Below are 26836 nucleotides of genomic sequence, written 5' to 3'. Positions count from 1 at the left end.
ACTGCTCCAAGAAAATCAAACCAGTTATGACTTGAGCAAATTCAAAATAAAAGTCCAACTCAATGAAACCTGAGATTAAATTTATACAATACGGCGTAAACACTTCCACAGGAGAGAGAAGAGGAAACCCCAAAAACTCGAGCATCTTAAGGTAAAATCCCTAAAGTCATAATTAAATTCAAACTAAAAGGCCAATTAAGAAAGTAAAAGTCTAAGCCTGTAATGATAATCGATCAGGAATTAAATCCTTATGTTTAAACGTTGAATACCATTCAAACGTTAACTAGTAGTGATGATGTAACCTTAACTCAAAGCATGATGCAATAATAACTTCCTTAGATCAAATCAACATAAGGGCGCCTGGGGAGCAGTTAGGGGTTTGGGAGTCTTGCTTAGGGACGTTTTGACTTGGGATTTGAACCACCAACCCTGCGGTTTGCAGCACACCCTCTGTACTCCATGTGCCACGGTCACAATGATGGAAATCACAACAAACTCTGATTTTAAAATGTAAGTTGTATCTTTTACCTTCACTCTGTATATCAGTGTTGAACTAAAGAGAAAATGAAACTGTTCTCTCTCCCTTTGACTCTACATCATGTTCTTACTCCTCCAAACCATATGAGGCTGTTAACAGCTGATGATCTAACAGTGTTTCCCCACAGAGGAAGTAACTCACTCTGAGCACATGGGAGGTAGACATGCTGTGCTGCTCAGGTCTTAACGTTACATTGTGGCTGTTCATGTGTACAGTAATTATATGACATAAATGACTATTGTGTTTGATTCATATTACAACTGTTTTATTAAACATGCTAATTGTAGTGGCCATTTGTCCTTGTTACCAACACATCTTTGAATCAAAGGGTCACTGCTGCACCTAGTTTATGTTTTCTGTCACGCAGTAAGAAAGCGGATTGTCTGGCCGATCTTTTCCTTTGTTTCGCCTTTATTCCACAGGATCCACAACACATACGATACAACTTGTCTGCCTTCCTATGCAGTGCTCTGTGTCACTGTCTCACTGCTAAACACTATTAGTCACCCAGGTGCATGCTGGTCCCACCTGGCTGTGCCCCTAAGTAACCTCCAGTGATCCAATTACCCAAACAATTAATCAAACTATATTCAAGAATAAGTAACTAAATAATAGCTCCCACATCAAGCTGACGATAAACCTGAATGAGCATTAATGCAACATCCTGAAATGAAAATAGATGAACACTAACAATCAGATGCATCTACTCAATTCACATGTGGCCCCCTGGACATGTCTTCATTTAGTGTGTAACACTCACTAAATGACTTCAGCTTTGGAGTCACATTCTAATACTTCCTTCTGCATGACAACAGGAACTTGTTCTTTGCTCTTAAAAAGCCCATGAAATATCTTATGGAGATAAATATTGAAGGTTACCCAAACTCTGTTATATACATACATATGACACAAATACATATGAAGTGTGCATTAGTGTCACGGAAGTCCAAATATAATATGTAATACTGTCCCATGTGAGCTTGTTTTGAGCATTAATCAGTCAGTAGCATTTATTCATAGAGAGATTGATCCCGATCGTCCTCTCATTGAATCATCTTCATGAATCCATTTCACTGACGACACAAATTAAAAGCATTCACCTCAAACAGAGAAGCATCCGGAAGCTTCCCATCAGGGAGCCAGGAAGTAGTCGGTGACGGTCCTCATGCGTTTGTGCGTGAGGAGGTCAAGCCGAGCCATGAAACCTGGAGAAACGTCCACATAGAATCACCTTGGACCTTCATATCAGCCCTGGACATGGCTGGAGATCAAAGTGACCTACGATGAGTTTGACACACCTGCTTTAGAGCAGAATGAGGATGTACTTTATTGTAATCATTTCTTTCAGCTACAATAACCATGTTATTAAGAGATGGAAAGTTAAAGCCGTTCCTCTTTCTGTCCACGCTGCACAACGCGTGTTTTATTGCATTTAGTGGCAATGCTGCTGCTGTTTGTCTTTTATTTTGGCGGGAAATTCCATTTAACACTTTCAATACTCCACTTTGTGAGGAGATAAACTCCACCCTGTTATCAATACTCAATTGATTGTTATCAATACTCTGATTGATTGTTATCAATCAATCAATGTGCTTGTGCTTTGTGTGTTTTTGTTGGTGACTTAAGTGTGATATTTGGTGCAGAATGAAAGCTTCAAGTTGCACCTGAAGTAGCGAGCTCAGTAGTTTGTGTTGTTGTGAGACGGCTCTGCGTGAAGGTTAATAAGGTTAATAAAGCAACTTATTCATTACTCATTTCTTTATTTACTCACTTCTTCAACATGCTGCACCACCAATGTTTCCTCTGTGCTATTGACACAGCAACAGGGTTGTAGAATAAATACAGATATTATGGAGGAAATAGTACAAAAGTCAATAGTACAGCATTTTTAAAAAGGATCAGAGTATTTCATGTCAAAAGAAATAATACAGCGTGTTGAAAGCATCTTTATTTGATGGCCTGTTTAAACATGTACAGTTGTTTCCAATAAAAGTCATTTATTAACATTAGAGCCAAACAATTCTATTTCTGTTAAAGTAACACATTGAGTAAATGTTGTAAATGACATTATAGGGAATAAAAACACAAGTAACGCATATTCAATATTTCCTTGAGAGGTTTGCTGAACCATTAAAAAGCTTCTTGTTCAAAACAAACCTGATTATGTGAAATTAGATTTGATTTCACTCAACAGATTTAGAAAGATTTGAAGTTAAAATGGGCTCAAAAAGAATTACACGTTCATATTTTCCTTCTTCACCTTGTTTTTATAATTTCTGATGAAGCGCACACACACATAAGGACACATTTGTCTCATATGGGGGGACAGATGAAAGAGCGTCTTATAAAATGTCTTCTTGAACACATAAAGATGAAGATTAAAGCCTAATTAGGAGCCAATATCTAAATGATCATCTATTGATTGAAGGAGCACAGCAGCATTAAGCTGAGCTCTTTCACACTTCCATCTGAGTCCCAGAGAGCTGTGGACCCCCCAGAGTCCAGACCAGCTCAGGTACCCCTCACCTGCTCCACCTGCATCTACACCCACATGAACCACCATCAGCTGTACAGACTGAACTATGTGGTGAGCAGAGAGGAAGGTTCTCCACCAGGAGGAGACTCTCCCTCCTGAAGAGGACACAGAGACACTGAGGAACCAGGAGACCTGAACCAGAACCCAAACCCAGGATAAAGAGGTTCAGTGAATGTGGTGCTGAAGGTGTGGAGGTGGATCAGTGTGTCAGAGGAGACTCTGTAGAAGGACAGAGAGCCAGCAGGACAGTCCACATACACTGCTACTCTACCGGAGGAGGAGCAGGAGGAGGTGATGATGCGTGTTCCTGTCTTATTGTGACGGACATGGTAAACTCCACCAGAGCAGTCCAGACTCCAGGACTGATCATTGTATCCAAACAAACAGTCATCACTGTCTCCTTTCCTCCTGATTCCTCTGTAACTCACTGATACATAAACTCTTCCTCTCCACTCGACCTCCCAGTAACAGCGACCAGTCAGACCAGTTCTACACAGCAGCTGAGGCCAGTAGTCAAATCTGTCTGGATGATCAGGATATGACTGATCCTCCTCCACATATGTCACCTTCCTGTTGTTGTCAGACAGTTTGAGTTCTCTGTTTACTGTGTTTGTGTCGATTGTGAGTTCACAGGAATCTGATGAGAGAACAAGACACAATACAGCTGCAGTTATTAATCATGTGTTCATCTACTGACACGTTGATGATGACGTCACAGAGGTGAATGAGTGATGTCACAGTGTGAAGATGGTTGAATCTCCATGAATCAAAGCACACTTACACTTCCTCAGACCTGGTCTCAACCATCGGACTCCATCAGGCTCCACCCTGAAAGGAGGAGGGGGGTCAGAGCAGCATGGAGACATGGACATTACATCACTCTCACACACAGCTTTGTCCTTCATGTCCACATGGAGCACCTCTTCTTCTTCTACCACTACTTACAGACGACCACAGACTGTCAGTCAGGCGTCACACAGCGACGAGGTGCTGGAATATATTCATGAAGAAGATGAATGGATAACAAATAAGAAATGGACCTGTCACTGTACTTTCACCAGATGTGAATTCAAACGGGAGAAATGACGTCATGCTACAGATCAAGCTTCATGGGACGTGTGCAAAGGAACATTCACATTAAACTGTTTCATAAAGATAAAGCAGATACAGACCATTCAGTATTCACACAATGTGCATGTTTCCATGTTTCAAAATGAACAATGAACTAACAACACATGTACTATGAACACAAACAAGCAGAAGAAACACACTAGTTAGTTTATTTCGTTCCCTGTTTGGTTTTTCACACCACAGAGGCACCGACTGCTGACGTCACGTTCTGCATTATTACTGTGATATTACAGAACATCCTTATGTAAATGCATTCAACCACCTTCAAATGGATCCCTGTTGTTTTCATCATGAGACTCTAATCCATGAAGCTCTGTGATCCTCATCGCTGCTGTGAGATGCATGTACTGATAAAATATGTTATAACATTGTTTGTGCTAAAGCCGTGTCTCAAGTGTCCCGTATTTGACCCTGAAGTGCAAAGAGCAGCATGATACAAAATGTTGCTTTGCAGCTGTGTCCTGAGAAGGGAGGACGGTCGACTCGATCTCATAGACGCTTCAAAGCAAAGGACTTCTGTTCATGGCCTTGGTTCATATCTTATTCGGTACGAAAGTTCCGGATCCACGTTTTTACTTTATGTCAATTAATTATGATTTGCACCGGCCACTGAGGAGGATCTTGTGTGTGTGTGTGTGTGTGTGTAATGTAATGCTACCCTCAGCTTCACCTAGGTTCTTATCTCAACCTGCTTTGCAGCTTCTCGTAACTGGCACGGAGAATGTTCTTCACATGTGTATAAAAACTCAGCGTTTTTACTGCTCGGAGACGTCATTACGCCGAGCGCTGAGATACGTGCTGGTGTGTTGGACCTCCTGCTTGCAAGCAAGCAGGATAAATAAATGTTAACTTTTTGACTTTAATTGATCAACGTGTTGCGATCCTTCTCATCCGCCAACTCGGGGGGATCGGAGATCCTGACACTGCTCTAACAACTCGCTCAAACTGCGTCGCAGAATGTCGACTTTCTCTCTGCTGTTTTCTCTCTCTGAGCTGCTTGTGAACCAACGGGTGTCGCTGCTGAGACGCCAACTGGCACCCAGCTGCCACAAAGGTGCCACCAAGGTGCCACTAAGGTGCCAAAGACCAACCGTTGTGTGCCAGTGAGCGCGAGCCAGCAGCACGGCACTAAGACGTGAATCCTCTAAAGTGGAAGTGAAGCTCAGGGAGAATGGTGGTGTGATGGAAGTTGTGCCGTTAACTCGGCCGATGTTAGCTTGCTCTTCACAGATGAGGTAACGTTCCCTACGAGCTAGCCGAGCTAACGTTAGCTAGCTAAATGCCCAACATTGAGACCGTATTGATCCGGTCAAATATCGTTGTCATGGAGATGATGTAATTCAACATGTCAGCCGCAGTCACTTGGTGACAATCGATGAGCACGCTATCCATGGTGGAAGCTGTAAAGAGGGAAATCTAACATGCAGGCAAAGCTTTATGAAATATAAATATCAGAATCAGGCTCAGGAGATCACTCTCTCAGCAGCACCTTCTCCTGCTGATACTCAGACAGATGTTCTGCAGATGCTGCACAGTGAGACCATCATAGACGCTGTTCTGCTCTCCTTGTGTGTATTTAGCTCGCTACACAATTCAGCAGTAAGACAAACTCCTTTTAAATGAATACGGGAGTCAGGACGTAGCGTCCAAGCTCCAGATGCACTGAACTTTGACAGAATATACTAATGGAGAAAATAGGACTAAAATAGGACTTCTATGCTAAACAAATACTTGCAGACTTTTGAAGGCTTTAACACATGAAGGACGGCAGCAGATGAATTTCCTGAGAACTTCCTCTTTAGAGCCAATGTCGGGTCAACATTCATTTTGAAAGGGGCAGTGTGGAGTCCACAGTGTTGAGATGCTACAGTAAATGGACACCCACCTATATTCCATTATTTATGTATTTGATTTTCTAATTATTTGTTCATTAAACTAGCATATGTTCTTTTGCGAAGAGATACTCTGTAAATTTGTTGGTAAGTGAGAATGAGTTATGCTCAAACAGGCACTGAGGTCACCTAAGGGGTCCTTGTTTTAGGAGTCAAGCGGGAGATGATTTCGCACGCTTGGGAGAAGTAAGGAAAGAAGGAAAATAGTGAGCTAAAGTTTACCTGTGTATCTGATGCGCACTTCTTACCTGTTCTAACGGAGGAATAAAGCACTTCTTAAAAACTAACGCACGCCTCACGTTTGTCCATGTGTGCTACATTCCTACTGTGATGATCCTTCAAGACGCTTTGAACAGATTGTTTCTTTTTGTTGTTTATTAACCAACATGCTGTCTGTTTGATTGTTGTTACTGTTAATTAATAGGACAACACACACTGGGGGCAGATGACGAGCAACTAACCATCCAATAGCCTTTCATCAAAATGTTTCTTATTGTCCACCATATGCTCATGTTATAATCATGTCTAGGGAATTTTGAAAGTAGGGATATAGCTATATTTATATATCCAGGTAGTAACAATTTGTGTTCTATGGGTGTGTGTTACTAAATGTCCCTGGTCTGTGAGGATGTGATGTGAATGGTTAAAAACTACGAATAAATGAATCAACATCATTGATTAGGCTCATTAAGGCTAATGTTCCCTATCTACTTCTGTCTGTATTTAAGGTCTGATGTGGGACACAAACAGTTTGATGAGTCTCTGGTAGTTTGAGGTTAGCTTGGTGTGTCAGGGTCACATTAACCAGGCTGAGAGTTTGACAGAGAAAAGGTTTCCAGCTCTACCTCCTTTAACAGACTCGTGGTATGTGACTGCAGCAGGCCTCTTCATACCTGAGAGTCTCCAGTGTGCAGTGTGGACTCTCCAGTCCAGCAGACAGCAGCTTCACTCCTGAACGCTGCAGGTGGTTGTTACTCAGATCCAGCTCTCTCAGACTAGAGGACTGGGAGCTGAGAACTGAGGACAGAGCGTCACAGCTTCTCTCTGAGAGGTTACAGCCATCCAGTCTGAAGAGAGAACAATCAACAAGAAGAAAGATAACATTATTGTTATGAAATGAAATCTTCTTTGATGTATTTGAACTAAAATAAAATCAGTAGGACCAAAGAAAATGTAATTAGCTCCATATCAAACAAGAGGAACAATTTACAGTAAGTACTGTAGTATCAATATCAGGATGAGGCAGGGATAGTTAATGTTGTTGTTGATGTTTATTAGACCTAAATACAGAATTAGGCTTCTCTATCCTCTATTTGACTTCTTTTAAAGAAAGATGAAGAGAGAGAACAAAGTGAGTGTTAATGAGAAATTAATATTTTTTGTGTGATCTTGTGTTTTTTACATCCTGAATTACAAATAAACAACCATCAGACAAAAACGTATTGAGTCTCTATTATCCTTTTCATCCATTAAATACATCAAAACAAAACATAACAAAGCTTAAGAGGAACAACAGGATGTACCTGTGATGTTTTTTTGTGAAGGAACATTGTCTTTCAGACTGTCTATTTTTTGAGCTACTGAATTTGTTTTGTCTAAAAGGTTGTTGTAATGTCAGGGAAACAAACATACATTCACAAAAAGGGCCAAAGTGTTGTCCCTGCGATTACTTCCTCTGTTTACAAAGTTCTGGTTTATTTCCTGGTGAAAAAGATTTTTATGAAACCTGAAATCTTAAACAAACAATTTTAAGAAGGGAGTTGATAGTTTAGACACACATTTTCCTCAATTAGTGATATTATCACGTAGCATAAATAAGGAGATTAATAGGATGACCCTGTTATGTTTTATTGTGAATGAACATTGTGTTTCAATTCCATGTAGCATGGATGTAAATAAAGACACCAAGTGGACATTAATTGGATCCTGACCTGAGAGTCTCCAGTTCACAGTGTGGACTCTTCAATCCAGCAGACAGCAGCTTCACTCCTGAATCCTGCAGGTGGTTGTTACTCAGATCCAGCTCTCTCAGACTAGAAGACTGGGAGCTGAGAACTGAGGACAGAGCGTCACAGCTTCTCTCTGAGAGGTTACAGCCATCCAGTCTGAAGAGAGAACAATCAACAAGAAGAAAGATAACATTAGTGTTATGAAATGAAATCTTCTTTGATGTATTTGAACTAAAATAAAATCAGTAGGACCAAAGAAAATGTAATTAGCTCCATATTAAACAAGAGGAACAATTTACAGTAAGTACTGTAGTATCAATATCAGGATGAGGCAGGGATAGTTAATGTTGTTGTTAATGTTTATTAGACCTAAATACAGAATTAGGCTACTCTATCCTCTATTTGACTTCTTTTAAAGAAAGATGAAGAGAGAGAACAAAGTGAGGGTTAATGAGAAATTAATCTTTTTTGTGTGATCTTGTGTTTTTTACATCCTGAATTACAAATAAACAACCATCAGACAAAAAAGTATTGAGTCCTACTCTACTATTATCATTTTCATCCATTAAATACATCAAAACAAAACATAACAAAGCTTAAGAGGAACAACAGAATGTACCTGTGGTGTTTTTTTGTGAAGGAACATTGTCTTTCAGACTGTCTATTTTTTGAGCTACTGAATTTGTTTTGTCTAAAAGGTTCTTGTAATGTCAGGGAAACAAACATACATTCACAAAAAGGGCCAAAGTTTTGTCCCTGAGATTACTTCCTCTGTTTACAAAGTTCTGGTTTATTTCCTGGTGAAAAAGATTTTTATGAAACCTGAAATCTTAAACAAACAATTTTAAGAAGGGAGTTGATAGTTTAGACACACATTTAAATCATTGAAGACAAACCCATTTTTCTCAATTAGTGATATTATCACGTAGCATAAAAAAGAAGATTAATAGGATGACCCTGTTATGTTTTATTGTGAATGAACATTGTGCTTCAATTCCATGTAGCATGGATGTAAATAAAAAACACCATGTGGACATTAATTGGATCCTGACCTGAGAGTCTCCAGTTCACAGTGTGGACTCTTCAATCCAGGAGACAGCAGCTTCACTCCTGAATCCTGCAGGTGGTTGTTACTCAGATCCAGCTCTCTCAGACTAGAGGACTGGGAGCTGAGAACTGAGGACAAAGCGTCACAGCTTCTCTCTGAGAGGTTACAGCCACTCAGTCTGAAGAGAGGGATGAAAAAGAAGCAGTAAGTATAAAAGATGGCAGCATGTTTAAGTTCTGATGTAGGAATCTAACTCTCTGTACTTACAGAACTTTGTTGGAGGCTTTGACCACTGGCAGCAGCCTCAGAAGAGCCTCCTCTGAAGCAGAGTATTTCTTCAGGTCAAACACCTCCAGATCTTCTTCTGATGACAGTAAGATGAAGACCAGAGCGGACCACTGAGCAGGAGACAGTTTATCAGTGGAGAGACGTCCTGATCTAAGGGACTGTTGGATCTCCTCCACTAGAGAACCATCATTCAGTTCATTCAGACAGTGGAACAGATTGATGCTTTTCTCTGGAGACACATTCTCACTGATCTTCCCCTTGATGTACTGGACGGACTCCTGATTGGTCTGTGAGCGACTTCCTGTCTGTGTCAGCAGACCTCGTAGGAGAGTCTGATTGCTCTCCAGGGAAAGACCCAGGAGGAAGCGGAGGAACAAGTCCAGGTGTCCATTAGGACTCTGTATGGCCTCGTCCACAGCACTCTGGTAGAGGCGCTTTGGTTTAGGTTTGTTTCTAAAGACTTTAGACAACAGGGAGGTTTTTTTTTCTTCAGACAGCAGATTGACACCAGAGCTGAAGAAGGTCAGATGGACATGAAGAGCAGCCAGAAACTCCTGAACACTCAGATGGACGAAGCAGAAGACCTTGTCCTGGTACAGTCCTCTCTCCTCTCTGAAGATCTGAGTGAACACTCCTGAGTACACTGAGGCTGCTCTGATTTTGATGCCACACTCTGTCAGGTCGGATTCATAGAAGATCAGGTTGCCTTTCTGCAGCTGATCGAAGGCCAGTTTTCCCAGAGACTCGATCATCTTCCTGCTCTCTGGACTCCAGTGTGGATCCGTCTCAGCTCCTCCATCGTACTTGACCTTCTTCACTTTGGACTGAACCACCAGGAAGTGGATGTACATCTCAGTCAGGGTCTTGGGCAGCTCTCCTCCCTCTCTGGTCTTCAACACCTTCTCCAGAACTGTAGCAGTGATCCAGCAGAAGACTGGGATGTGGCACATGATGTGGAGGCTTCGTGAGGTCTTGATGTGAGAGATGATCCTGCTGGCCTGCTCCTCATCTCTGAACCTCTTCCTGAAGTACTCCTCCTTCTGGGGGTCGGTGAACCCTCTGACCTCTGTCACCATGCCAACACACTCAGGAGGGATCTGATTGGCTGCTGCAGGTCGTGTGGTTATCCAGAGGCGAGCAGAGGGAAACAGCTTCCCCCTGATGAGGTTTGTGAGGAGCACATCTACTGAGGAGGTCTCTGTGACATCAGTCAGGATCTCATTGTTGTGGAAGTCCAGAGGAAGTCGACACTCATCCAGACCGTCAAAGATGAACACAACCTGGAACTCTTCAAACCTGCAGATTCCTGCTGCTCTGGTTTCACTGAAGAAGTGATGAACAAGTTCCACCAAGCTGAACTTCTTCTCTCTCAGCACATTCAGCTCTCTGAAGGTGAATGGAAATGTGAACTGTATGTCCTGGTGGTCTTTGTCTTCAGCCCAGTCCAGAGTGAACTTCTGTGTTAATACTGTTTTCCCAATGCCAGCCACTCCCTTAGTCATCACGGTTCTGATTGGTTCCTCTCCTCCAGCTGAGGCTTTGAGGAGGTCTTCTTGTCTGATCGTTGTTTCTGGTCTCGCTGGGTTCCTGGATGCTGTTTCAATCTGTCTGACCTCATGTTCTTCATTGACCTCTGCAGTCCCTCCCTCTGTGATGTAGAGCTCTGTGTAGAACTCACTCAGAAGGGTTGGGTTCCCTGCTTTAGCGATCCCCTCAAACACACACTGGAACTCCTTCTTCAGGTTGGATTTGAGTTCACGCTGACAAACTGCAGCATGAAGTCCTGAATGAAGACAACAAAGAAGATCAATGAGTCACAGAATAGATTTCAACATGTCCTTTCCTCAGAGAATGACTATGAATATATTCTGTCCATCTCTTGAGACATCAGTGAAGGTCTCATGTATCAGCAGGGTAAGTCTGTAGAGAAATCCTCTTACTGCTCTGCAGACGCTCAGCCAGCTCCTCCTGCTTCATTCTCCTCAGGAAGTGCACTGAGATCTTCACAAAGGCCTCTCTGCTCCTCCTCTGCTCTTCATCCAGCTCCTCCTGATCCTCCTTCTCTAAGCATTCTGGGTTATCTGAACTCACAACCTTCTGGATCTTCTTCAGCTCGTTCTTCACAAAAGTGAGGATGTTCTCCTCCAGCAGCTGGAACAGAACATTCTATGAATGACACCAACTAGAACATGGAAGCCACCATCAGGTCCATGTTGGACCTGATGGTGTTGGAAGTAGTTGTTCATGTACACACCATGAAGATGGAGTCCAGGTGTGTTTGATGCTGCTGGGCAGACGGACCTGTGGGAACCTCTGAGCTCTCCTGGTCCTCTCTGTGGAGGAACATGAACCATCAGTTCACATGGTGTTTGGAGCATCAACACCAATACAACATTAGTTAAATATATTGGCTTCTGTCATGATTGATCATGATGGAAACCAGATGCTGAAGATTGTTGATCATGACGGACAGTTTATTAGTTCAGTGACAGTTAGTCATCAGTTTCATCTGGTTTTAGTTCTTACCAGTGCTGTAGTGGTAAAATTAGAGGTGAGTAAACTCTGAATTTTGTGATCATACAGACCTCGACGCGATGCGAAGCAACGCAACACAAAGTGTCGCGACTCTGTAAGGCTGTCCTGGCTATATTGCATTATGTTATCAGTAAAAGTCATATACAATCAATGACAATGAATACATGTGTTAGTAGTTTGTAGTTTATTAAATTTAAGAAAACAGTAAAGAAAAGTATGTCAACACAACACAACAACACAATTGCAGATAAAGAACTGTCTACATGGCGTCTAACTGTCTACAACGGCGTTTACGTGCGTTTACCCTCCACTACAGCCCTGGTTCTTACTGTGGGTCATAAAAACAACGTCTGCAGACCTCTGCATCTGGTACAAAGTCCTATGGAACTACTCCAAACCTCTTTAGTCCGTCCCCTGACCTCTAGAAGTCTCCTTAGATCTTCTGAAACTAGTCTTTGGACCTTTTCACAGAGTCTACTGACGATAGTTGGTCCATCGCCATCGCCAGGGTGTGTCTCCACGGGGGGGGAAAGGGACACCGGAGCTGTCCCCTCCTGATGAGAGACTGGCAGCAGTGATTGGGGATCGGGGACAGGGTCTGGGCCAACATCGGCGTCAGGGGTCGAGGCACGTTTGGAAGCTGTGCCACATCATGTAGCACAGCACATGCAGCACGATGTTTCACACCCTTTCAGGAGTAAACAACAACGTCCCTCCAGCGCAGTCGCCCTTAAACAGGCCGATGGTGCGCTGCACTACAGCGCCAATCCTTCCATGTGCCACGTCTCCTAAGAGCGAAGATCAACCATCAGCGTCATTACGCATTGTGACGCATCATGGCGTTTTATTACCGTCCATCTGATTGCATCTGACAAGCAACAGCTGTGTTTAGAGGATGAATTTAATAACATGCCGGTATTATTGCAGAACATATTACCACCTTTATTATATAACCAGATGTGAGCTCTGCTGATCCTGATGTGGAGGAACTAGCTCACATTGTGTTTACATCTGAGGATGTTTACAGTTAATGATTCACCCTTAAACACACACAGACCAGTTAGATGAAGATAATGAGTTCTGTCATGATGGATCGTCATGGAAACAACACGTTAAACAATGAACAAACATTTATGTAATTCATGACTGAGGATCAGAACAGTTCTTCATCTGTTTAAGAACTTACTCAGGGTCATTAGAACGGCGTCCATCTTTGAAGGTAATCCATCGACCAATAGACTGATCACTCTTCATGGACACACATCTGGGTTCAGGTCCAGATTGCAGACCAGGTTCAGGATCAGGTCCAGCTCCAGGTCCTGGTCTCTGATGGATCCTGGTTACACATGTATGTATTAAATTGTAAATAATTAAAGCTACTCTCACATTGTGAATTAAGAATTAAAGCAAATAAAGCGTCTGTCTATGTCTAGCTGTATCTCACCCTTTTGTTGTGACACAATACTAATCATGGTTATTATTATTTTCTATCTTTCATCGTAGGCGTTGGACAACAGTACTTTCTGATTGATGTTGTCTTCATGGACAGATGCGAATACTTCCAAAGCCATTCTATTCTCTGTCAATCACAACAATGTGAGCGTGATGACGTCTGGGCCGTGGTGACTGATAATGCTGCTCACTGTCTGAAGGAATACAGGAGGCTCTGAGAGGAGTGTTGCCCAACAGCGTACATGTAACCTGCCTCTGCCATGTCATCACGCTGGTGGGTGAGACCTGGCAGCTCTGCAAATCATTCTCCATTGTGACATGGATGAGATCTGCCTGCTAGAAAGAGAAGATGGGTGCGCTTCCTCATCAGCAAGGAGTTAGTGCAAGCTAAGGCTCCGAGTTGCACTTGGAATTGAAGTTTACAATGTTTCTGATATTTCCACCAAAGTTAAGTTGAAATTCCAAAATGTTTTATTGTTTACTGCACGGGCTGTTGCAATTGTTATGCACCTTTGTTAGTAGATATTGACAGGACTATTCTTACTTGGTTTGATCTTACAAAGAAGTAATGGCATTTTTGGTTTAGTCATGTATTTTGTTTAATTTAATTTTTGTTTAAAACCAACAAATCTGAATTTTTTTTGAATGACTGTTCTGTTTGGACACACAAGAAAATATATTGCCATGTTTTTATCATGCAGCATGTTTTTGCCTGAAATAAGGTTCCATGTATGGAAGTTTTCAGTTTTAACTGAATATATTGTCTACATTTCAGTTCTTAATTCACTGTCTCTGCGTAAAATGTTAAAAACCGAATTCTCAAATATAAAACAAAAAAAAAAAGAATTATGGGAAAATTAAACCAGAATTTGAGAAAAAATTAAACATATTTTATAGGGCCCTACTTACTCTGTGTCATTAGAACGGCGTCCATCTTTGAAGTCATCCAGACGACCCATAGACTGATCACTCTTCATGGACAAACATCTGGGTTCAGGAGACTTTCCTCTCTGCTGATGTGAACTGAAAGAAACACTGAGATTACATCATCACATCATCATCTAATCATGAAGCATCAGCTCACATGGTGTCCGTCCTCACAGAGACCAAAACGAGGTAAAGGTCCATGACGTGTATTCTGGATGTGGATCACATGACTCCCTGTAGTGGTTTAGGTCTACTGGTCCTGCTGGTCCCACTGAGAATCAACAGCTCAGTCTTTCAGCTCACTGTTTTCTTCACCAGTCAGTTTGGTTTAGTCCCAACAGGTCTCACCAAGTCCTCCATGGAGCTCTCCCTCCCTCACTGGACACTGCTGAAGGGCCCTGGAGCAAGAAACCCAGAACCTCCACCAGAGAGTCTGGTAGAAACACCTCATCATCAGCCTGAGACCCTCACCTTGCATCAACAGGGGGACCAACGTCTTTGAAGAAGAGAGGAAGATCCATAGACCAGTTACTCTTCATGGACACACAGCTGGGTCCAGGTCCTGGTCCGGGTCTCTGATGGGTCCTGGTCACACACATAGAAGCAGAGTCAGTGAGTCAGAGACGTTGGGACATGGAGACGAGTGGAGGACAGTTGGAGATGGTCCTCTCACCTCTGAGCTTTGGTCTGGCTGTCATGTTCCCCACACAGAGGGGCTTCAGAGGGAGGGACTCCGTCCTCTGGGTCCTCAGCCTGATTCATAGCAGAGTCCACACCTTCACACCTTCACACCAACCTGCTGGGAGAGCTCACACATTATTATCTTCATCAGGACAAACACACAGAGCTCATTCACCTCAACACTAAAACTCTCATGGGACACTTTGTGTTGTTGTCTTGAGACAACGTGTCAAGAGACGTCATTTTAAATTCTCATCCTATAAATGTCGTGTTTCTTTTAAGCGCTTTCCTTTGGCAGGAGGCAGCGGTCCATCAGGACGTTATTTATGTTAAATCACTATATAGGCCACTAAAACTCAGCATGCAGAATGACAACATGAGATATGTATAGTTTTATAATATCAATATTATAAGTAAGTAAAGGTGGAAGGGAACCAAAAGTGTGGTGCAAAGATCAGTCCTGTAAAACCAAACAAAAGGTTGTTTATACTCAAACCATACAACATATTTTATATTAGTAATATTTCTATTATATACCTTGTATATATATATATATATATATAACAACGTTAAACAACGTCTAACTGAGCAGCTATTAAACCAGGAAGTGTGAATGTGTGAATATATTTCCAACTTTAGCGAAGTGTAAACGTCGTACGTTCGATACCCGCTCACTCCTCTCTCATAACAAACAGGGACGTCCGACTTTTAGCGGAGTCTAAATTATCTTCCGTATTTCCGAGTCCGAAATAAATCGAACTTCTAGGGAGATAAAATACGTTCCGGGTGGTATTTATTACGTAGTTATCGTGATTAGTAACGATTGAAAAGTTCTTCTCTCTTTATTGAACCAGTATTGGCAATTTCTCAACGAGGAGAGACGCTGCAGAATCGGCGGCGGCTTTGCGCATGCGCGCGTTGATTTCAGCCTGCACGTGACGTGTGTCTCCTCTGACTGCAGCTGGACTGCTGCGAGCCGCCAGGTTCCTGCTTCAGTGACGTCACGCCACGTCAGACACCACAGAAGTCTCCAATAAAACCAGATAAGGTCGCTGGTCGCTTTTGACCAGAAGTCGCCAAGAGGGTTTATAAAGTCAATGTACCAAACAACGAAGGAGCCTGCGCATGCGCATATCCCAAGTCACAATTTCGACTTTCTAACTCTTTTTTTGTGGCGGAAATGGACTTCCATAAAAATCACCGTAACTAGCAGAAAGAAACCTGTCAGCGGACCTGACAAGCGCCGCTTCAAGCCTTTTGCGCATTAACTCTGCGCAGACATGATCCCCTTGAGTATCGCGACGTGCTAGTTTAGCCGCTACAACAACAACTAGCCAGTAACCGCAGATTCCAGTTCTGCTTAGTATTAAAATATAAACACGCACACTTAAGCCTAGTTTATGCTTCTGCGTTTCAGTTTGTTGTCTGTTCAAGTTTAGACTTCTGGAGAAAGACAAACTTCCTTTTACCTTTTTAAACTCTGTTAAAATGCTCATCCTATAAATGTAGTGTTTTTCAAGATGAATGTTATCACTCTTCTTCCAGCAGATGGAGCTGTGCTGTTTCTCCTCTTCAGAGTCCAGAAGTCAGTAAAACACAGACCAGTAAGGTGACCTGTAGCTGTCCTGATGGAAACACTGTGGTTACCATGGTAACATGGGGAAGCTTTCTCCTGATGGGATGCTTCACTTCACCATGTGATCAGTTAGTAAAAGGTCGACTACAACCTGCTGATCAATGAGAGAAAAACCGAAGACTAAAGAAAACAAACACAGTCAAACACTAAAAAGTGACTAAATGTGTTTAAAGCAGATGAAGAAATGAACATGAAGCTTTGTGGACTTAAAGGACCGAAGCAGCAGGTGAGACAAACAGAGCGTCTCTCAGGTGTGTTTCAGGAACAAAGGCCCAGGTGAGCTCTGTGGTCCCTGCTGGGTCCTAGTGCCCCTCCGTCTGCTACCTTCCCCTCCTCATCAGTAACAGTCCTCACAGACCCCAGATCAGACTGAGCTCCTCTTCTTCATCACAGCGTCATCATTCAGACTAACAGCAGCTTCTCTCTGCCTGCTCACACAGGCGCCATCTTGTTTCCCAGCTTTAAACAATCACACCTTCACGACCATCAATGATGTAATTCAACCAATCCCAGCTGCACTTACTGAGCTTGTAGACATGAACTTCCTCAGTGAGCAGCTCTCTTCTGTCCTCAGCAGGTCCGTGTAGAAAAGGAGCTCCGTGCTTCACTTCAGCTTCCATCAGACGGAGTGAAGTGACGCAGCTAGTTAGAGCTTGTTGTCCTTCATCAGAGAGGGTGTGTCCTCACGTCCTCACGCGGTGGTGTTGATGATCAGGTTGAACCTGTTGGGGCGGAACAACTTCCCCACGTATCAGTCTGAAGCCGCCTGCTAAATCACAAAGGACATGTTGTTACATGCAGTGTTCTACTTCCTCATCACATGGCACCTTGAACCCTCTGGCTCATATACCTGCTGTGCAAAGGATTGTGGGTAGGAACAGCCAGTAAAGCAGCCTGCTTGCACACAGTAAGATGTGACTGAATGTAGAACACAAACTGTAATTCCTCCAGCTTCTGTCATTGATCATCATGAAAACCAGATGCTGAAGACTGTCGATGGACAGTTTATTAGTTGAGTGACAGTTAGTCATCAGTTTCATCTGTTTTTACTTCTTACTGTGGGTCAGAAAAACAACGTCTGCAGACCTCTGCATCGAAAATACAAATTGTAATGTAAGTACTGCAAAGGTCTTCAGACGGTCCTCTGACCTGTAGAAGTCTCCTTAGATCTTCTGAAACTAGACGTTGGACCTTTCACAGAGCTGCTGGCAGTGACGTGCGGTGAGGTTGGTGGCTGGAGGCTCTGACTCTTTCAAAGTCACATTCACAAACATATGAATTCAACAAAGAAGCATAAATTCACCATCAACTGGCTGCTTGCACTTGGACTACTGGTTATGTTTCATGTCCCGTATCGAATATTCTTTTATAATACGGGTGAAATCAAGCGCTCTGATTGGTGGAGAGTGAGTCACGAGGTGCACTGAATTGAGCCATAATGTGATGTTACATCGACCTGAGCGTTCATATCAGTGCGGTGATCTAAATAACAGCTGGACTTTGTGCGACCGTTGGTTGTCATTTCAGTCTTTAGGTCGGTGGCCATCGACTAAAAACAGCGCGGAAACGCCGCTAATGAGCAGTTTCAGGCAATGCGAGCTTTCCCAACCGATTTAGGGCACTTTTTAGCCAAAGAGGAACATTCAGGTGGACGTCATGAGCCAAGTGAATGAATGAGACGGTGCGACATCGAGCAGGGAGACCTGCCATGTTTTCACACCACAAATGAATGTGAAATCCCTCACTGACATCAACAATCCATATTCACTTAATGTTACAATACAACCAATCATCATGTTCTTCATCTGGTTCATCTATTCAAGAGCTTAGTGAGGCTCATAAGAAACAGGAAAGATTTATTGCCATAATATGTCAGACATATAAGGAATTTGACTTGGCGGTTGGTGCGTGACAGTGGACAGTGTAACAATGGACAACAAGACAAGAGTGCACGAGGAATGAAATAAAAAATAATGCTATGGGTTAGTGAGAGGGGTCGGCCGCGATCTTTTTAGCTCGCTTCAGAGACCTGGAAGCGAACAAGTCCTGCAGGGACGGCACATTGCAGCCGATCACCCTCTCTGCAGAGCGGAGGACACGCTGCAGCCTGCCCTTGTCCTTGGCTGTGGCTGCAGCGTACCAGACGGTGATGGAGGAGCAGAGGATGGACTCCATGATGGCCGTGTAGAAGTGGACCATCATTGTCTTTGGCAGGTTAAGTTTCTTCAGCTGCCTCAGGAAGAACAACCTCTGCTGAGCCTTCTTGGTGATGGAGCTGATGTTCAGCTCCCACTTGAGGTCCTGGGTGATGATGGAGCCCAGGAAACGGAAGGAATCCACAATAGTGATGGGGGAGTCACACAGGGTGATGGGGTAGGGTGGGGCTCTGTTCCGCCGGAAATCCACAACCATCTCCACTGTCTTTAGAGCGTTGAGCTCCAGGTTGTTCTGACTGCACCACGACACCAGATGGTCAGACTCCCACCTGTAGGCGGACTCGTCCCCACCAGAGATCAGTCCAATGAGGGTGGTGTCATCCGCAAACTTCAGGAGCTTGACGGACTGGTGACTGGAGGTGCAGCTGTTGGTGTACAGGGAGAAGAGCAGAGGGGAAAGAACGCATCCTTGGGGGGAACCGGTGCTGATGGTCCGAGAGGCTGAGGGAAGGGGAAGGTGATATAGATGAAGAGGCCTGAGCCCCTGATGGGCTGGGGGAGGGAGGGGTGGGGGACTGCAGCAGGTTGGTGGAGCTGTGGGGGATGGGATCAGGACATTCAGCGTGGTTACATGGATTCCAATAACTTGCTTAGTCGGACTGAAATCAAATTATCCGTTTCATGTAAACACCTTTGTCCGACTATGTCCGGTCCGACTACGATCCGACTGACACCCCTGGATAACTCGATCCGATCCAGGTGATAGTTCGACTATTGCGGCATGTGACGGTGAATCAGATAAGGAACTGGACTTTGCGTCTTTGCGCATGCTTGAGATCCCGACGGCGTCTTCTCTCCGTTATCAAATCAGCCAATAGCGCCATTCGCATTCGCTGTGCTCCTATTAACATCATGCAGATAGTAGAGGGATGTAGCTTCACCTTGCTCTCCGCTCGCCATCTTTCTCATAATGTTGTCTGATGTTGTTGTTGTTGGTTGTTGTTGGTAGTGGTGAAGTGGTCAACCGGAAATGGCTGTATCACAACTAGCTGTAATGAAAACAGCGTCACCTATCGTATCAGATATGACATGCTTTCGGCCAATGATTCGATTTATTCACTGCCATGTATATTGGGATAATAGCACCTCCCCCCGAAAGATAGCGTAGTCCCACTAAGCAAAGATTCCAATTATACCATCATGTAAACACACTGAGTGTCTTTTGAATCTGCAGTAGAACTCATTGAGCTCGTCTGCCAGGCGGAGGTCATTCATGGAGTGGGGGGTTTTTGGCTTGTAGTTGGTGAGGTGTTTGAGGCCTCTCCAGACCGAAGCAGAGTCACTTGCTGAGAACTGTTGTTGGAGTTTCTCAGAGTACAGTCGTTTAGCGTCTCTCACCGCCTTGCTAAACTTGTATTTTGCCTCTGTGTACAAGTCTTTGTCCCCACTCCTAAATGCCTGATCCTTCTGCAGGCGTAGTGTTCTGAGCTTCGCTGTGAACCAGGTTTGTCGTTGTTGTAACTCACCCTGGTGCATGATGGTACACAGCTGTCCTCACAGAAGCCGATGTAGGAAGTTACAGCCTCTGTGAACTCATCCAGACTGTCAGTAGCTGAAAACATCCCAGTCTGTGCAGTCAAAGCACGCCCGAAGATCCTCCAGCGCCTCACTGGTCCACTTCTTGAATTCCCTCACCACAGGTTTGCAGAGCTTTAGTTTCTGCCTGTATGCAGGAATCAGATGGACCATGACGTGGTCAGAGTGTCCCAGTGCAGCACGAGGGACGGCGTGATGAGCCCTGCTTACTGTGGTGTAACAGTGATCCAGCGTGTTCTCCTCTCTGGTGGGCATTTAATAAACTGTCTGTATTTAGGGAGTTCATGGCTGAGATTTCCTTTGTTAAAGTCCCGAGGACAATAACTAAAGAGTCCGGGTTGGTCCGCTCCACACGCCGTATCTGGTCGGCGAGTGTCCGCTGAGCCTCGTGCACGTTGCCCGCCGGCGGCATGTAAACACCGACCAGGATGAATGAAGCGAACTCACGGGGGGAATAAAAGGGTTTGCAGTGGATGAAGAAAGTTTCCAGATGAGGAGAACAGTGTTGTAGGATCACCGTTACGTCGTTGCATTCTGGATCACACTCACTGTTTGAGTTCCTTTGCTCTCAGTGAGGAGGAACAAGCAGTTTATCACATGCAGAGCGGAGAGTGCGGGTCGGGATGTCGGGTTGGACCAGGTCCTGGATGTAAGCTGGACCCCATCCATTCACAGCACGGTACGTGAGCACCATGTTTAGAGGACTTAGGAAGGTTAAAGAGCAGTGGAGCTGCTGCATTGTGGATGAGCTGCAGAGGTGGAATGGTGGTAGCAGGAGACCTGCAGGAGAGAGTTACAGTAGTCAGACTGACAACGCTTCATGAATGAGACCAATGGATAAAATGCATTTAGTGTCCACCAGGATACAGCCCTGATTCTGACACTATGTGATCAATAAAGACATGAGAATAGTGTGACACCGCTGTCATGTTGACACTAATCAATAGAATAACACCAATGCACAGCTATGATCGTGTTCAATGTAATGTAACCAATCAAAATGCATTCATGTAATACTTTGCACCACTTATATTGACCCAGAGAGTTACAGTGAACGCGCCATCCAATGTAATACCTCATTGCACCACTATATTCTGTAAATAACTAGTCAACTTGAACGCACCAGGAGGCGTCACGTGACCAGGGGTGTGGACACTGCTTCTCACACCTTTACTGAACTCTATAAATATCTGTAAGCACCCATTGTTCTTGATTGGTTGGTGGAAGCAAGAGACGGTCACTATGTGATAGTCAATGAGCTCCTCTGTGGCCTGTTGATGCACAAACCAGCGGATCCTCAGCTGAGATCTTCTTTTCAGCACAACACCTTTTCTTTTATTAAAGGCTTTTCATTTGAACTTTTCAGTCCAACATGTCTTCTGTCTGTCCGGAGTTTCTTCATTTTTTGAACACAAGTGGGTGCGGTGCGTCACTGGGAGTCACTGGGGGTCACTGGGGGTCACTGGGGGCTCCTGAAGGTTCCCAGCTCGTGTGAAAAAGTGAAAAACGTCTACAACACTGTCTAGTTCCTTTGTCAGTGTTTATGTTCTAAGTATCTTTGCATCAGCAGATGAGAAGATTCAAATCCAACTGCCTGCTGTGGTCGACCCATTGCCCTGAACATCATGATGCACAAGACTGTCGGACTTTGGCCAAGACAACAAATGTTATGGTAAAATGATGAATGATGAAACGTCAGGTCCTGATGAAAGACACGAGTGCACAGCCACAACAAAGGCTCAGCAGCATCCCTCTGTGGTGGAAAGGGTAGTAGAGTCCATCTGCTGTATTCTGACTCTGCAGGGACCCTGAACCCCCACATTGAACACTGAGCCTTTATACACACGCTACAACTTCCTTTGCATTCTCATTTTCAGGAGATGCTAAATTTGATCTGCTGGCAGAATAATGCACAAGTTATTGATGAAAATAGCCACAGTTAAGCTGCAAATAAATAAAACCATGTCTTTAGTAACCTTGGAATTATGTTAACTAAAAACGTGTTATTATACATATTGCAAACATCTCACAAAAAGCCAAGATATTAAAATTTAGAAATGAAGACATTTATAAACAAAATAGAAAAATGCATCATTTGTGTGTAACTCATAACTGAGGTGTTGAAATGTAGCACATACTTGGTGCTTTCCTTCTGTGGAGCATCACATACGTGCCGTGATCAACAAATAAGGTTTTCACACATCAGCTCAAAGACAGAGGGATCAAGGGGGGAGGAAGAGGAGAGGAGGAAGCGCGACAGGAAACTACAGTAAAGACACAGCGAGCTGAAACTGACGTCCAGATGAGGTGATGTCACTGAATCAATGCAGCAGGTTTTTGCATCTTAGAGTTGAGAAGTTCCCACACCAGAGACAACGTTTATTACTGCGTGGGGACCAAAGTGGAGCATTTAGCAGCTAGAGAGACAGAACAAAAAGCAGAGTGAATATTGGACAAAGCATCCGGTTGACTGGAACAGGACACTAGTGGACACTTAGTGTTGGTGTTGCTCTTTGGCTCAGGTGTGTACTGACTGGCAACCGTTTGGCTTTCATACCGATCAATGTTTTCTTTACAGCTCGTCACACTGTGGCCCAAAAACCCAGTGATGCACTTTTCTCCATCCTACATTTGTGTTGTGGCCAAAGTAATAATAATAAGAAGAAGAAGTGACGCTGCATTCATCCCACATACAACATCACAGGACGAACACGGCAAGACTCACAACACACAACTCCTCACAATGACATGATCAGAAAATATGACACAATCACACCAGCTCAAAGTAATAAGCAACATATGTGCAACAGTCCATCTTACTCCAGTGTCCCTGAATCATAGGAAAATGATACAATGCATGAACGTACCCGTTTATCGCTCTAAACAAGAAATAAAATACATGAAACCTGAGAGACAAAATGTCTTAAAGTCTCTGTAGCTGCAAAGAAGTTGTTCCTCCTTTCATGTGAGTAGCGCTGCACTGCTCTCTGATGGAGGCGGATACTGAAACTCCTCTTGTGCCTTGTAGATATTTACAGTTTAGTTCCCACAGATCTTCACTCGTCTGATGCATCGGACCGGAGAGGAACACCAGCATGATCTTCGCTAAAATACCTTCTATATTTAGTCAAAGTATAAATGAACGTGTTGTCCGTCTCCAGGTCCCAGCAGCATCGGGTCCGACCTCTGTCTCCACGGGTTCAGCCTCGTGTACCAGAGCACGCCGACGGCCTTCAGCCCAGAGACACCAGGTACACACATGAACTACAAGCAGACGACACGAGCAGGAACATCCATGTTTCATTTTCACAATCCCTTGATGATCTTTAGTTCATGTGCCGTGGCAGTGACGGGGACCCTCACCGGCTGTATGAGCCGGATGTCTTTGCGTACGACTTGTACAGCCGCCTCGGCCCGTACGCCTCTGTTCCGCTGTTAGTGGCCCACAAACCAGACCGGACTTTGGGTGTTCTGGCTGAACGCCTGAGACGCTTGTTAACGTGGGTCACAGCGTGTCGGCTCCTCGGGCGAGTATTGTTCCTGTGTGCTTCTCATACAGTATCTGGTCCTCGGTCAGAGAGCTTCTTCTTTCAGCTGCGTAGTTCATCCCGTTTGTGTGACTGGGAACGATTGATCCGTCCTGCAGACTTTGCTGCTGCTTTTTGTCCTCCTGCTGGCAAACAGCCAATAAACCCGTTTATTACTACATTTATGTTGGAAAACATATAGAAATGCACATTTAACCACTTTACAAACCCCTCCCTCTCTAAGCACGGCCAAACTCCCCCACTGAAGACGAGGCGCATGGAGCCACAGACTGACAGAAAGAGGTGTGATGGACAGCGTGGTTCTGCTCGGGCCCGGTCCACAGCAGCTGTTCACCCAGTACCAGTGTGCAGCACACAATATATTGGACTATTTGCATGTGGAAAGAAACCCCCCACAACAGGATTAGATAAGGATGATAAGGATGCAGCGTCAGATATCAGGTTGTTTACTGTTTATTGTGTCTTGTATGTTGCAAATTACACACATTAATGAGAAGGAACACGATGCTTTCTGTATCACTTCCCCTCTTAGTTTGTTTCTGCACATGTTGACAATATTCACATGATCCATAAGTCACGGCTACTCGTCTCTCCTCCCTCTCTCAGGATATCAAGCCCCGCCCCCTTTGTTTCCTCTCGGGTACCACCAGAGCCGCTGGATCTACGACGAAGCGGCTGACGTGAAGGCTGTGGACGCTGGATTCGACCGCCACGACATCCCGTGCGACGTTATCTGGATGGATATCGAGCACACGGAGGGGAAGCGTTACTTCACCTGGGACGCCGCGCTTTTCCCCCCAACCGGCCAACCTGCAGCGCCACCTGGAGGAGAGGAAGAGGAAGGTGAGTTTCTAGCGTACATTGTCGGCCTTGTTTGTTTTTGGGTGTCACGAATCATTAAGGTGCATTTTTTTCTTCTCTGTCAGTTGGTCGTGATAACCGATCCTCACATCAAGATCGACCCCGGTTGGTGTTTGTCTAATGAGGCCAGAGATGGGGGGCACTTCATCAAGAACAGAGACGGGCAGATCTATGAGGGGTCTCGTTGGCCTGGTAATGTTTCTCTGACTGAATAGAGTTTATGTCTAAAATGGTCAAATGGAAGTAGAGTTGCTCCCAATGAGGGACTTTGGTGCTGTAACATTGGACTGGAATGTTCTGTCCCGGTGTCAAACTGTTGAGTGGTTGAGGCCTCTCTCTTGCAGACATTATAAAAACGTTCCAGAACTCTGCTGTGGTGGTGGCCGTGGTTTTTGCTCGTCTGCAGAGGGGGGAGAGAGAGGGGGAGGGGCTCAGGGAACGTGGCAGGTGGAGGCAATCGGCCTCAGCTGAGCTGAATGTGTTTTGATGGCGTTGGTCTGGTTTTAAAATGCAGTAAGGGCGATCAGGAGGAGAGAGCCGCAGAGCGAGCGAGACGCCGGGAGCTCTCGCTGCGTTGACAACTGAAGCAACGAAATAAAAGGATCGTCTACCAAACCTGCTGTGTCCTGCCTGTACCCCAAAGAACATACACCGTGACATCTGCATTTCTGCAGACGTGGTCTCAGGGAACTGCAGCAATGTGACATTAAACACAGGTTCATTCATCTAAGCCGGAGACCGATGAGGACAGATCAACAAAGAGGATATAAACAAGTAAATACATTCTCTTCTTGTGAGGCGAGAGCCTAATCAGGCAGGAAAGAATATACAATAAACCCTGACGATTCTACATGCGATATTGTCGAGGTAACACAGCAAAGTGCTCTCTCTTTGCGGCCTGAGGGGGGCGCTGGTCTTGGGCCGATGCACATACACATTAGGTTTGCTTATCAAGAACTGTATTTTTCAGTTTCTTATTTGATTCAAAGGTGAGGTGTTTATTGTGCTCCGAGGAGTTTGGGTGCAATAACAGCACCTCCTCCATGCTGAGGCCTCACCGTGCCTTGCATGAGAATAAGGAGGAAACTGGAGCTTCACCCAGCCAAGGTAAGTCATTACAATATTACAAAGGCACCAACATGACATGAAGTCCTGTTTCCAATCCTGACAGACTGAGGCCTGCCAGTCAAAGTCAGACAGCCAGTCACAGAGGGTGGGGTGCAGACCGAGTGTGGAGAGTTCATGGATGAGTTTGTGGGGGTCGACCGTGTTGAAAGCGGATTTGTAGTTGACAAAGAGCCTCCTAATGTAGGAGTCCTTGTTTTCTAGGTGGGAGAGGGAGTAGTGGAGGGCAGCAGCTGGGGCGTCTGAGGTGGACCTGTTGCGCCTGTAGGCGTACTGCTGGGGATCCAGGGTGTCCGGTATGCTGCTCTGAATGTGGGACAGAATCACTCTCTCAAAGCACTTCATGAGGATTGGAGTGACTGCTACTGGCCTGTAGTCATTCAGGCAGGTGGGTGGGCTCTTTTGGGGGAGGGGAATGATGGTCGTGGTCTTGAAGCAGGGAGTAGAAGCCATCCAGCTTCTCTCTGTACTGCCTCTTTGCCGCTGTGACGGCTTTTCTTAGTCGGTACTTAGCAGCTTTGTACTCCGTCTCAATGCCTGATCTGGATGCAGTAGAGCCAGACGTACCTGACTGTTAATCCAGGGCTTCTGGTTGGGGAACTTCCTGACCGGTATGGTGGGCACAATGTTGTCTACACAAGTGTAGATGTACCCGGTCACATACTCTGCGTAGTCCTGTATGTTAACAGAAGAGTCCTCCCTTGTGGCTGCAGCTTTGAACACATCCCAGTCTGTTTGAGCAAAACCGTCCTGCAGGATTCCCTCAGTCTCTGTGGTCCGAAGCTTAACTGACTTGGTGACAGGGTTGGATTGTTTCAGTTTTTGTTTGTAGGCTGGATACAGGAACAGTGAGATGTGGTCAGAGTGTCCGACGTGTGGGCGGGGAGCTGCCCTGTATGCACCGCGTATGTTGCTGTACACGTGATCCAGGGTGGGA

At 44.6% G+C, this 26836-nt stretch overlaps 2 protein-coding genes across 2 annotated transcripts in view; both read right to left on the bottom strand.

The window, feature by feature from the left end:
• The window catches only part of LOC144390321 (uncharacterized), a 44880-nt gene extending 27533 nt beyond the window's left edge, over nt 1-17347 (bottom strand). The window contains exon 1 of the mRNA XM_078096831.1: nt 17137-17347. The gene's annotated coding sequence lies outside the window, so the exon portion shown is untranslated. The remainder of the gene's footprint in view (nt 1-17136) is intronic.
• The window catches only part of LOC144390248 (protein NLRC3-like), a 124050-nt gene that overhangs the window by 42390 nt on the left and 54824 nt on the right, over nt 1-26836 (bottom strand). The window contains exons 6-8 of the mRNA XM_078096707.1: nt 9362-11165; nt 9099-9272; nt 8029-8202 (exon numbers count right to left, since the gene is read on the bottom strand). Of these exons, the coding sequence (XP_077952833.1) occupies nt 8029-8202; nt 9099-9272; nt 9362-11165 (2152 nt within the window). The remainder of the gene's footprint in view (nt 1-8028; nt 8203-9098; nt 9273-9361; nt 11166-26836) is intronic.

The sequence above is a fragment of the Gasterosteus aculeatus genome, chromosome 21 (genome assembly GCF_964276395.1).
Source record: "Gasterosteus aculeatus chromosome 21, fGasAcu3.hap1.1, whole genome shotgun sequence".
NCBI lineage: Eukaryota > Metazoa > Chordata > Actinopteri > Perciformes > Gasterosteidae > Gasterosteus > Gasterosteus aculeatus.
Note: the sequence above shows the minus strand (reverse complement) of the source record. Positions and strands in the feature narration are given on the sequence as shown.